Source organism: Daktulosphaira vitifoliae, unplaced genomic scaffold (assembly GCF_025091365.1).
Source record: "Daktulosphaira vitifoliae isolate Bord-2020 unplaced genomic scaffold, ASM2509136v1 Scaffold_1, whole genome shotgun sequence".
Classification (NCBI taxonomy): Eukaryota; Metazoa; Arthropoda; class Insecta; order Hemiptera; family Phylloxeridae; genus Daktulosphaira; species Daktulosphaira vitifoliae.
The window spans coordinates 47,683,805-47,694,663 of NW_026099572.1; the positions used below are offsets into that span (position 1 = coordinate 47,683,805).

Genomic DNA, 10,859 nt, shown 5'->3' on the forward strand with positions numbered 1-10,859 from the left:
AAAAAGTGATCCGCCGTCAACACAATTATATTTGTACGAAAAATACAACATCTATTTATTTAAGAGTATCGCAGAAAATATCAAGGTAGGAATCTAATAAATTCACCAAAAATAAATAAGGTTTATTTAATAAATCGATAATGTTTGTACAGAGTTAGAAAATGAAGAAATTAAGAATTTGTTGCCATATTCCCAAATGACTTATGAAGATGCTGCTTATATTGAGCCTGATTTGACATTAGATCTTGACAACAAGCCAACATTCTGGCCTCATCAAGAAATTGATTATGTATTTGACGAGCCACAAGAAGAAGGGTCAGGAAGACAAAAAAAAGCTTAAGCTGATCATTAATTTATTCATTCCACATAACAAAATATATGCAAAAAGTGATCCGCCGTCAACACAATTATATTTGTACGAAAAATACAACATCTATTTATTTAAGAGTATCGCAGAAAATATCAAGGTAGGAATCTAATAAATTCACCAAAAATAAATAAGGTTTATTTAATAAATCGATAATGTTTGTACAGAGTTAGAAAATGAAGAAATTAAGAATTTGTTGCCATATTCCCAAATGACTTATGAAGATGCTGCTTATATTGAGCCTGATTTGACATTAGATCTTGAAAACAAGCCATCATTCTGGCCTCATCAAGAAATTGATTATGTATTTGACGAGCCACAAGAAGAAGGGTCAGGAAGACAAAAAAAAGCTTAAGCTGATCATTAATTTATTCATTCCACATAACAAAATATATGCAAAAAGTGATCCGCCGTCAACACAATTATATTTGTACGAAAAATACAACATCTATTTATTTAAGAGTATCGCAGAAAATATCAAGGTAGGAATCTAATAAATTCACCAAAAATAAATAAGGTTTATTTAATAAATCGATAATGTTTGTACAGAGTTAGAAAATGAAGAAATTAAGAATTTGTTGCCATATTCCCAAATGACTTATGAAGATGCTGCTTATATTGAGCCTGATTTGACATTAGATCTTGAAAACAAGCCATCATTCTGGCCTCATCAAGAAATTGATTATGTATTTGACGAGCCACAAGAAGAAGGGTCAGGAAGACAAAAAAAAGCTTAAGCTGATCATTAATTTATTCATTCCACATAACAAAATATATGCAAAAAGTGATCCGCCGTCAACACAATTATATTTGTACGAAAAATACAACATCTATTTATTTAAGAGTATCGCAGAAAATATCAAGGTAGGAATCTAATAAATTCACCAAAAATAAATAAGGATTATTTAATAAATCGATAATGTTTGTACAGAGTTACATGGCAGGGTTATATTGTTGATACGTGTCTATTTCAGGAGTTAGTTTGGAGGTTCATATGTATAGCCACCATACCACTCTGGGTAGACACACGAGATGACTCAATCCCACCTATCATCGATAACCGTCAAAACTAGTGGCATTATTGATATTTAAAAATTGATAATTAATTATAATGAATCACATGTTAATAAAATAAAGATCACTTTATTGTTCTATCATCTTCTATCTTTCTTACAGACCCTCGTACTCGTAACCCGAATAATAATATTATTAATACAATAAAGTAGTGGATCAAATAAGAACCCAAATCCCGTCATATTCTATTTAATTTATTTCTTTAAGTAACTTTAAAGTGCTCCCTAAATTAATAACCCCCTTTTATATTAATAATACATATAAATTATTATATTATTTTTTCTTTTTTCATTCACTACAAGTGGCGCCCAACAGCAGACTTAGTTTAATTTTACTAAGGGGGTTAATTAAAAAAAATATTCTCAAAATTAAAGTATTTGAATTTTTTTTAATAAAAAAATTACTGACCTTTTAATACCTTAAAAAATTTTTTTTTTTTTATTGAAAATTTCTACTTAAATTTTGATAAAACCAAAATAATAAATAAAAAGAAAAAAGTTTTAGGCAAGCGTGAAGTAAAATAAAATACAAAAAAAAAATTTTAAGCATGTATATTAATATTAATATCCAGAAAAGTACTATTTGATTGAAAAAGAGAATTAAAATAAAGCTTAGAGTTAAAGGCGATTGAATTAATTATTTTAATTAAAAAATAAAAATTTTAAGTAAGATAGTTAGAAAATGAAGAATTAAGATAAAAAGTGTTAAAATTCGATTTTATATAACATTTTCCAATTAAAATTAAATTAAAAAAAGAAAAATTTATATATATATATATATTTGACTTCATAAAATATTAAAGTGAAATTATTAGATAAATTTAAAGATTTTATTTTTGTGCTTTTAAATTTTCTATTTATTCATATAATGTCTAATTATTCTCTTATGAAAATTACAGATGCAGGAAATAGAAGAGTTTAAAAAGGTAGCTGCCTCTAATATTAAAGTAGCAGAATTAAGGATCGAGGAAATTAAGAATTTGTTGCCATATTCCCAAATGACTTATGAAGATGCTGCTTATATTGAGCCTGATTTGACATTAGATCTTGAAAACAAGCCATCATTCTGGCCTCATCAAGAAATTGATTATGTATTTGACGAGCCACAAGAAGAAGGGTCAGGAAGACAAAAAAAAGCTTAAGCTGGTCATTAATTTATTCATTTTGTTAGTTACATTATAATTTTACCCATTTTTTCAAAAAATATATTGGAATAAATGTTTATATAAATGGAAAATATATTGTATTATTATTATAATTATTAATTGTTTAATTTCATACAGTGTGATCACAGCTATTCTCGTGCACTAATGTCATAAAACATGTTTTCTGTTTCAACGGTCACCGGCCGTAAAAAGAGCTTTTATTTGCTATTGCATATAACTTGAAGTATAATGTATTTATAAACATTTAAAATTTTTTACTGGCTAGACAAACTAACAAAAAATACAAATTTAAATATAAATATCGATATAAAAAAATCGATATATCGAAACAGTATATCGATATATCGTTGCTATCGCAACAGCTGCGTGATAATATAAATAATTTGTAAGAATCAGAATGCATTTGTAAATTGAATAAATTCAAACAAAGTGTGCTTTTGTTATACATTTTTTATACAAGTTATTATATTAATTGAAATGGCTAGAAGAATTGCTCAGTCGTCTGTTAATTGGATTGCTATTAGTGAACGTGTTCCTGAAGCTGAAAAAGCTGCTTATTTAGCTTTTAAAGCTAAATCTGATGGGTACCTCCGAAAGTATGTAAAGATCATTTTTGACCGGATTAAATGTGTTATCGTTAAATATTTCTTAAATTAAAATTTTATAGATTAATATAATGTGATAAATGAGTAACAAAAAAAAAATGATATAAATTTATATTACTAATATATATATTTTAAATATTGAATGGAATAATTTTGCAGAATGTTTGCATTATCCCCAGAAGCACCTAAAATTGATTGGACCAAGTACAAGAATGCTATTCCTATGGCTGGTGGTTTAGTTGAGAATTTCGAAAAGCAATACAACGCCGTTAAAATTCCATATCCCGAAGACAAATATACAGCATTTATTGATAGCTCTGAAAGAAAAACTGTACATATTCTCTTTGTTTATTCATATATATTTTAATTACTCTTTAGAAAATTGTCTTTAAAAATATTGCATTCAGATTTGAATTTTGTAATGTGAATAAAGTAAAGTGTTGTATGAAGTTGGAAAAATAATCAAATTTTACTTTTTAACTAAGCCTTATTTTCGATGAATGTACCATCCATTATTACCATACTACACATAAATGTTAGGATTGATTTTTTTTATTGTTGAATTCTTAATGTTTTATTGCCAAAAACTATGAAATACTGCTCTATATCTCCTATATGTATGAAAATTCAAAAGTAATATTAATTTTCTATTATTGCTCAGCAAATCGATAAAGAAAAATACACCACATCATTTTGTACCAGCTAATTAAGAGAAATATAAAAAAAACCTCAATAAGAATTGTTTTTTTTTTTTGTTAATAGCCGTATAAAAGTAAAAATAATAAAATTTAAAGATTTTATTTTTGTGCTTTTAAACTTTACTATTTATTCATATAATGTCTAATTATTCTCTTATGAAAATTACAGATGCAGGAAATAGAAGAATTTAAAAAGGTAGCTGCCTCTAATATTAAAGTAGCAGAATTAAGGATCGAGGAAATTAATAATTTGTTGCCATATTTCCAAATGACTTATGTTATAATTCAAAAATAATAAGCAAAATAGGTAAAAAGTTGGTAAAATATAAATGATGTATAATATATATGATTACCGGACCATAGGTGGAATTTAATTTTAAGTTAATTAAAAGTATAATCTAATGTTAATATGTCGTTATATGTATAAATTACTATAATACCTCATGTATTATTAAACACAATTATGACACTTAAAGTTGTTTGTGGGTGATATGTAAAACATATCGTAGCCCGTGTCTAGATTAAAGAATAGGGTTAAATACACGCGAGTAATTAAGTTACTCGCGCAATAAAATAAATATTACAGTTGAAATTAATAAGGAAATTTAATTTAATTGTTAAAAAAAGAAAATTAAGTTAAACATGGACTAAAATGCGAATGCATCAAAAACCATGTCTACAAATAAAAGCAATACAAATAAAATAAAATATTTAAACAAAACAAACAAATAATATTACAAACATCATGGACGGTATTGGAACACATCCGTTAATGTTAATCGGAAATTAATGAAGGACACTAGGAGTGGTCTGGACACTCGCTCCTTAGCGTTGGCTAGAAGAAAAGGGAAACAAGTGCTCTCCACATATAAACAAAATTAAGGTAATTTACAATAAAATAATTAATAAAATATAGCTCCATCATTGTAAAAAAAGTGTTAATAAAAAAATAAACGTGTGCACCCTAGCACGGTCAATGACAGAAGAAAAGAATAGAGAAGAGTCAACACCGATCTAACGGCAATTTCAAATCGATAACGGCCAGTCTTTTTGGAAGGGATCAATACTGATAAACAATGCGATTTTAATTATATTTCTCTTTTATCGCCTTATCTAGTGGTCAGCGGTAAAATAATGAGTGGTTGACACCGCTGTGTCAGAAAAAGGTTTTTTCTTCTTTATTTAACAAATAAGTAGACATAACAAAAAATCACAAACGGTCCACCTTCGAATTTGTGACGTTACAAATTTTACCCAATTTTCAAAAAATATATTGGAATAAATATAAAAGGAAAATATATTGTTTTATTATTATAATTATAAATTGTTTAATTTCATACAGTGTGATCACAGCAATTCTCATGCACCAATATCATTAGTGATATGAAAATTACAGAACTATCTTATAAAGTATGTACTCCAATGAGAGTCTTTTCTTCCAGATTTACTTTAAAATGCCTCTAATACATTATATTGTAATGATTAAAACAAATAAATATTTATGCTCGAAGGACTAATGAATAAACGCAGCGCCCGTTATTATTCCGGTCGGTGCCATTAACGATCGTTGTTTTATTTTATCTTAAGTCTGACTATGTCGAATAAAAATAATAGGGTGACTGGACTGTATGAATAAATGTAGAATGAATTTACAATATATATTTATTAAATGTATAATACTTGAATATATACACTAATGTGGATAGGTAGGGCACTTAATACTAATGCCACAATGGCGATGATATGAACAAATAATAAATTATAAATGTGAGTAAGTCTTAAAAAGAAGACGATCAGAAGATTATACTTACCGGCTAGTTGAAACGGTAGATGATAATGTTGTATATTGAAAGGATCAATTGAAATCAAATGCCATTAGTTGACCAACGTGTACAATATTTTATGAACAGTATTTTAATGTATCTCAGAAAATATATAGACCCAACGGCGATATACTGAGCGCACAATGATGCGACGATCGCAAAGGTGATATTTTACTTTTACAACAAAACGAATACAAAACTACTGTTTCGCAAGCGCCATAGAGCTTATAGTTGAAAAACGCTAAGATGGCGGCGACAACGCAGACATAGAGAGAAGACCAACAACAACCCGGTGTAGTACGACAATATCATTAATAATCATAACACAATTTTTCGACAATACATCAATGTGTGTCCAATAATAACATTATAAAATTCTAGCGTTAAGAAACTAGTTTAATAAATTTATTTTTCTTACAAGTTTTGTTAGTATCTATCAATCCTTTTAGATAATTAATGGTAATGTACTTAAAAGCTTGTTTTAGATTTTTTTCTAAATCTAAAATCACGAACTTTTAACCCTAGGATTTCATTAAGTACAAAAATAAGTCAAATCATACATAATTCGCAGAATTCTCTTATAAATTCAGGTGACACTTGATTTTATTTAACTTAATATTGAGTGACTAAGGAAAAAACTCTGAAATTGAACGCATCTTCAACATTTATAATTTTTTTTTAATAAATTTTCATTATTTACTCGTTTAATATTAAAAAAAAAATTTTAAAAAGAGAACTTACTCAAAGACTTAACGAACAAATTGATATGTCACTTGAAAAAGTCATTTTTAACACCTTGTAAGAGTTTTTGGGATAAATATAATATTGAAAGCTTATCAGCAGAGCTTAATTTTAGTATTTTGAAGCTCAAGGCAAGGTTGAAATATAATATAAGGGGACATCCTTATATTATACAATGAAAATGCTACACTATAAGAAAAATAAGGTTTTATCTAAAAATCTAAGGCCCTTAATAAACGATGGCCATAGGAAGCTGTCTACTGTGCCTAATAGAAAATATGGATCTGCGAATCAGTAATCTTAGATCGAATGAGTATAGTATTATCAGTGATGTAAGATTTCGTGTTTTTAAAGGCTACTGTTCGTCTACAGGCTCCTAAAATCTCGGTCAGCATAACTAACTTAAGGATTGGATAGAGAGAACTCCTTTGACTTTATTAGTTATAGAAAACAAAAAAAAAATAGGATGTGCCTATAACAACAATATTAATATATAATTATTAATCAAGTTATGTTTGGGCGTTACCACTTACATTACTAATTAACAACTAAATATTACAATGAAACAAAATGAATACATATATACAATTTATAAGTGTCGTGGAATTTAATAATCTAATATGGCCATAACTTCAGTGATCGGACTATATCTGGTGTATTCAACTACCTTCTACCGTTTGACGGAAACAGCACAGATTATATAATCCATCACACGTACGGCAAATCCATCGTATTCACAACACCGTAAAGTTTGCGGGATAACCAGTGACNGTAATATTATAGTTTAGTAGTAGTACACACAGAGCCGGATTAAGTACTTTGGGGGCCGTAAGCAGATGATTTAGATGGGCCTAATTATTACCTTATAAATATAAGCAACATGAGTAAAATATATGAATATTATTGTTTTCTGTTATATATAGTCTTTCTATAAATTTAGGGGGAAGTGAATACTACAAACAACAAAATGTTTATTTTGTTTTTTTATTTTATTTTGTAAATCTTATTTTATAAATAAGATTTAATACAAAACCATGTTAAATTGAAAATTTTTACTTTATAAGCAAATTTTTAAATTATAAGTAAATACATAAATTATTATAAAATTAGTCACTGTCATCGTCGCAACTATCTAATTGTTTATCCCCTTCATCAAAACATAATTCTTTTTTTCTAGCTTTTTCATTTGCAAAATTTTTGATCACATCTTCAAAGTCTAGAGATTTTACAAATTCACTTTCAATACTTAAAATTCCAAGATTTTGTAGGTTATTTTGTGATAGTGAAGATCTTAAAACGTTTTTTAATAATTTTAATCAGCTAAATGATCTTTCACCTGTACAGTTGGTACACATAAGAGAAAGATATAAACGTAATAACCGTTCAACATTTGGAAAACTCTCAGTCACATTTAAATCAACTATCATCTTATACATGTTAAGCAAAATATTCTTCTTCTTATTTTCGTTCGTTGTAATTAATGATAAAGACGTTGACGAAAAACTTAGAAACTGTTGAAACTCATTTTTAAAATCATCAGGGAAATCTTTTGAATACCTTTTTAATAACTTATCCATTCCTTCTTCTATGTCTTCCATTTTCATGTCCATTGAAATGTCTGATAATAACTTAAAATTATCCCTTACGTTAGTATAAGCGTTAATTCTATGTACTAAAAGCACTATAAAGTTNATTATCCCTTACGTTAGTATAAGCGTTAATTCTATGTACTAAAGCACTATAAAGTTGATCAATTATTAAATAAAAAGTATTTATTTTAAACGATTCTTTTGCATTTAGTTCATTAAAACTACTCTCGTTTCTTTTAAATTTTTTTCTATGCGTAGTTAATTTATAATCTTTATTTTTAGCCCTTTTCATGCCAATACTTTCATATTCATCATATTGGTTTCTTATATTTTGAAGGACAATTTTAAGACTTTCAATTAAATTAATTGCAGTGTATAAATCAATTACACCACTTTGAATACTTTTACTACACTTATTAAATGGTTCGAATTATGGCATTATATTATGCCATAATTCACACATAATGGCAGTTTCTAAATAACCGAATACTAAGCTTAAACAAGAAGCTTGGTGTCGAGTTGATTGTTTTTGAAATGTATCATTTTGAATTTTTTTTTAACGCTTCATTAATATTTTCGTAACTTATAAATAACGCTTTAACAGCCTCAGCATTTGCACTCCATCTAGTAACTGATTTGGATTTAGGAAGTGGACAATTTTTTACTAAAGTTTTTTTTAAAATATCCCAGCGTTGGGTAGAGGCGGAAAAAAAATTGTAAACTTCTTGGACAAAACCAAAAAATGAAACTGCTTCAATACAACAATCTACAGCAGATTGTCCAACGAGATTCAGCGAATGTGCAATACACGGAATATAATCAATAAATGAATTGCTCTTTTTTATTTCTGCTTGCATACCAGTATAAGTCCCGCTCATGTTGCTAGCGTTGTCATAGCTCTGCCCACGACAATTTTCTATGTTAATATCATTTTCTTTCAAAAAGTTAAGTAAACACAAAGCAAGATTTGCACCAGTATGACTTGTAATATGAATAAAAGTAATGAAACGTTCTACTGGTCCATCATTATTTACGTATCTCAAAATAATAGTTAATTGATCCATATGGGTAATATCAAGAGTAGAATCAACGCTTATTGAAAAATAACCGGCTTTTTTAATTGATCTATAATCATTGTACGAGTTTTTTTGCAATAAATGCAATAAATTCGTTACAAATAGTTTTGGACAAATAAGATGTGTGTCCTTTCCCTTGATTTCCGTGTACTGCAATATGTTGGACTAAAAATGGGTCAAATTTTGAAAGAAGCTCCAATATTCCAAGATAATTACGATTTGACCCGAAGTGTTCGTCTGAACCTCGAAATAGTAAACCACGTCCCNCCCGAAGTGTTCGTCTGAACCTCGAAATGGTAAACCACGTCCCGATAAAAATAATATTGTTTCAATTATGCGCCTTAATACGTTTTTCCAATAGTCGCGTGTTTCAGTTAACTGTTTTTCTAATTCACTATCTATTCTATCTGATAGTTTCATTCTATTTAGGTACATACTAATTGCCAAAACATGATTTCCTTTTTTCGCATGATTTTCAAGAAATTTTTGAACATTTCGCCAATTATCATACCCATCACACATAATGTCATTTTTAGAAAAAAGAATACAATAATAACAATGTATCATTTTTTTAGTTGGTGAATAAAGTAACCATTCTCTAATACAATAATCACCATTAGACTTTGTATAGAAAAAAGCAGTTTTGTTCAAACAACGATTTACTTTAGGATTTTCATAATATTTTTTGTTAAGGAAAAGTCAACATTTATATTTTGAAAGAATTTTGGACCTTTTTTTATTAAGTAAGATATTACATTATGGGATGTTAAATTCCAATCTCCGGGATCATTAGAGTACTCAATATTTTAGAAGCACCAGTGATCGAATTAGGTAATTGTTTATATTAGGTAATTAGTATATTTGTTAGATATAAGATAATGATTTATATTTAGGATTGATTTATTTAATAATTCATATGGCAGAACAACGTTTGCCGGGTCATCTAGTCATATAATATATTTTTTATTTTCATATACCGGACATTTTACGGGCCGTATTTTTTCGAGGGCCGTAAGCAATGCTTATTTAGCTTGTAGGTAAATCCGGCCCTGCCAGTGACGGCGCCGATTTGTCTTATCAACTAGACCATACACCAGTTACAGCTAGTAGATTGTTTTTGGTATTATGTGGCTACATCTAGCGATAAGAAAAAGCGTCCATTATTAATTATGCATTATCACAAAGAATCAGGTGACTTTACTAAGTATTAATTAGTATAAACANTTATGCATTATCACAAAGAATCAGGTGACTTTAATGAGTATTAATTAGTATAAACGAGTATTTGATTTAAATATTGTTCGTATTAAATTTAAAGATTAAGAGATTAAAAGAAATTAATTTAGAGGTATACTATTTAATTGTCGTTTTGTTTTTGATATGACTACGAATCTGGTAGTTAGTGGAAATAATGGTATGAGAATTCACGTTAAAGTCAATCCTAATATGTCAGTTCTCAATGTAAGTTTAAATTTTCAACAAGTTGTATTATTTTATTTCTAAAAAAATAGCTCATATAGAAATTTGAAATAATGTTGAAAAGTTTTGAGTTAAGTAACTGCATTAATCAATAATACTATTAATTTTTTACCTAATTTGATTCACTATTATTTAAATATTTTAGTTTTTAAATTAAATATAAAAAATTTAGGTATATTTTTCTGATTCATAAAAATGTCAAACTAAAATTTTGAACTTCATAATATTGATACCAATGTTTT

At 27.7% G+C, this 10,859-nt stretch overlaps 3 protein-coding genes across 6 annotated transcripts in view; 2 read left to right on the forward strand and 1 right to left on the reverse strand.

Annotated features, from left to right (window-relative positions):
* On the forward strand, window positions 1-5,141 carry LOC126894851 (ATP synthase subunit d, mitochondrial-like). 4 transcript variants are annotated; one of them, XM_050666154.1, is made up of 7 exons: window positions 1-85; window positions 153-467; window positions 535-849; window positions 917-1,231; window positions 2,340-3,202; window positions 3,371-3,542; window positions 4,079-4,827. In XM_050666154.1, the coding sequence occupies exons 5-7, from the start codon at window positions 3,084-3,086 to the stop codon at window positions 4,202-4,204; spliced, it is 417 nt and encodes a 138-aa protein (XP_050522111.1). In that variant the 5' UTR covers window positions 1-85; window positions 153-467; window positions 535-849; window positions 917-1,231; window positions 2,340-3,083; the 3' UTR covers window positions 4,205-4,827. The 4 variants fall into 4 exon arrangements, 3 of the variants coding, with proteins under 3 accessions (XP_050522111.1, XP_050522108.1, XP_050522110.1); XR_007701526.1 differs by lacking the exons at window positions 153-467; window positions 535-849; window positions 917-1,231 and adding an exon at window positions 4,878-5,141 and having other exon boundaries at window positions 13-85; window positions 4,079-4,792; XM_050666151.1 differs by lacking the exons at window positions 535-849; window positions 917-1,231; window positions 3,371-3,542; window positions 4,079-4,827 and having other exon boundaries at window positions 2,340-3,068.
* A 2,438-nt stretch (window positions 5,142-7,579) lies between these two features.
* LOC126893898 (zinc finger MYM-type protein 1-like) lies at window positions 7,580-9,660 on the reverse strand. Its single transcript, XM_050664448.1, has 4 exons — window positions 9,355-9,660; window positions 8,665-9,288; window positions 7,854-8,101; window positions 7,580-7,763 (listed from the first exon to the last, which is right to left on the reverse strand). The coding sequence occupies exons 1-4, from the start codon at window positions 9,658-9,660 to the stop codon at window positions 7,580-7,582; spliced, it is 1,362 nt and encodes a 453-aa protein (XP_050520405.1).
* Window positions 9,661-10,366: 706 nt separating this feature from the next.
* Window positions 10,367-10,859, forward strand: part of LOC126893905 (tether containing UBX domain for GLUT4-like) — an 11,681-nt gene continuing 11,188 nt past the window's right edge. The window contains exon 1 of the mRNA XM_050664459.1: window positions 10,367-10,599. Within this exon, the coding sequence (XP_050520416.1) occupies window positions 10,519-10,599 (81 nt within the window). The 5' untranslated portion in view covers window positions 10,367-10,518. The remainder of the gene's footprint in view (window positions 10,600-10,859) is intronic.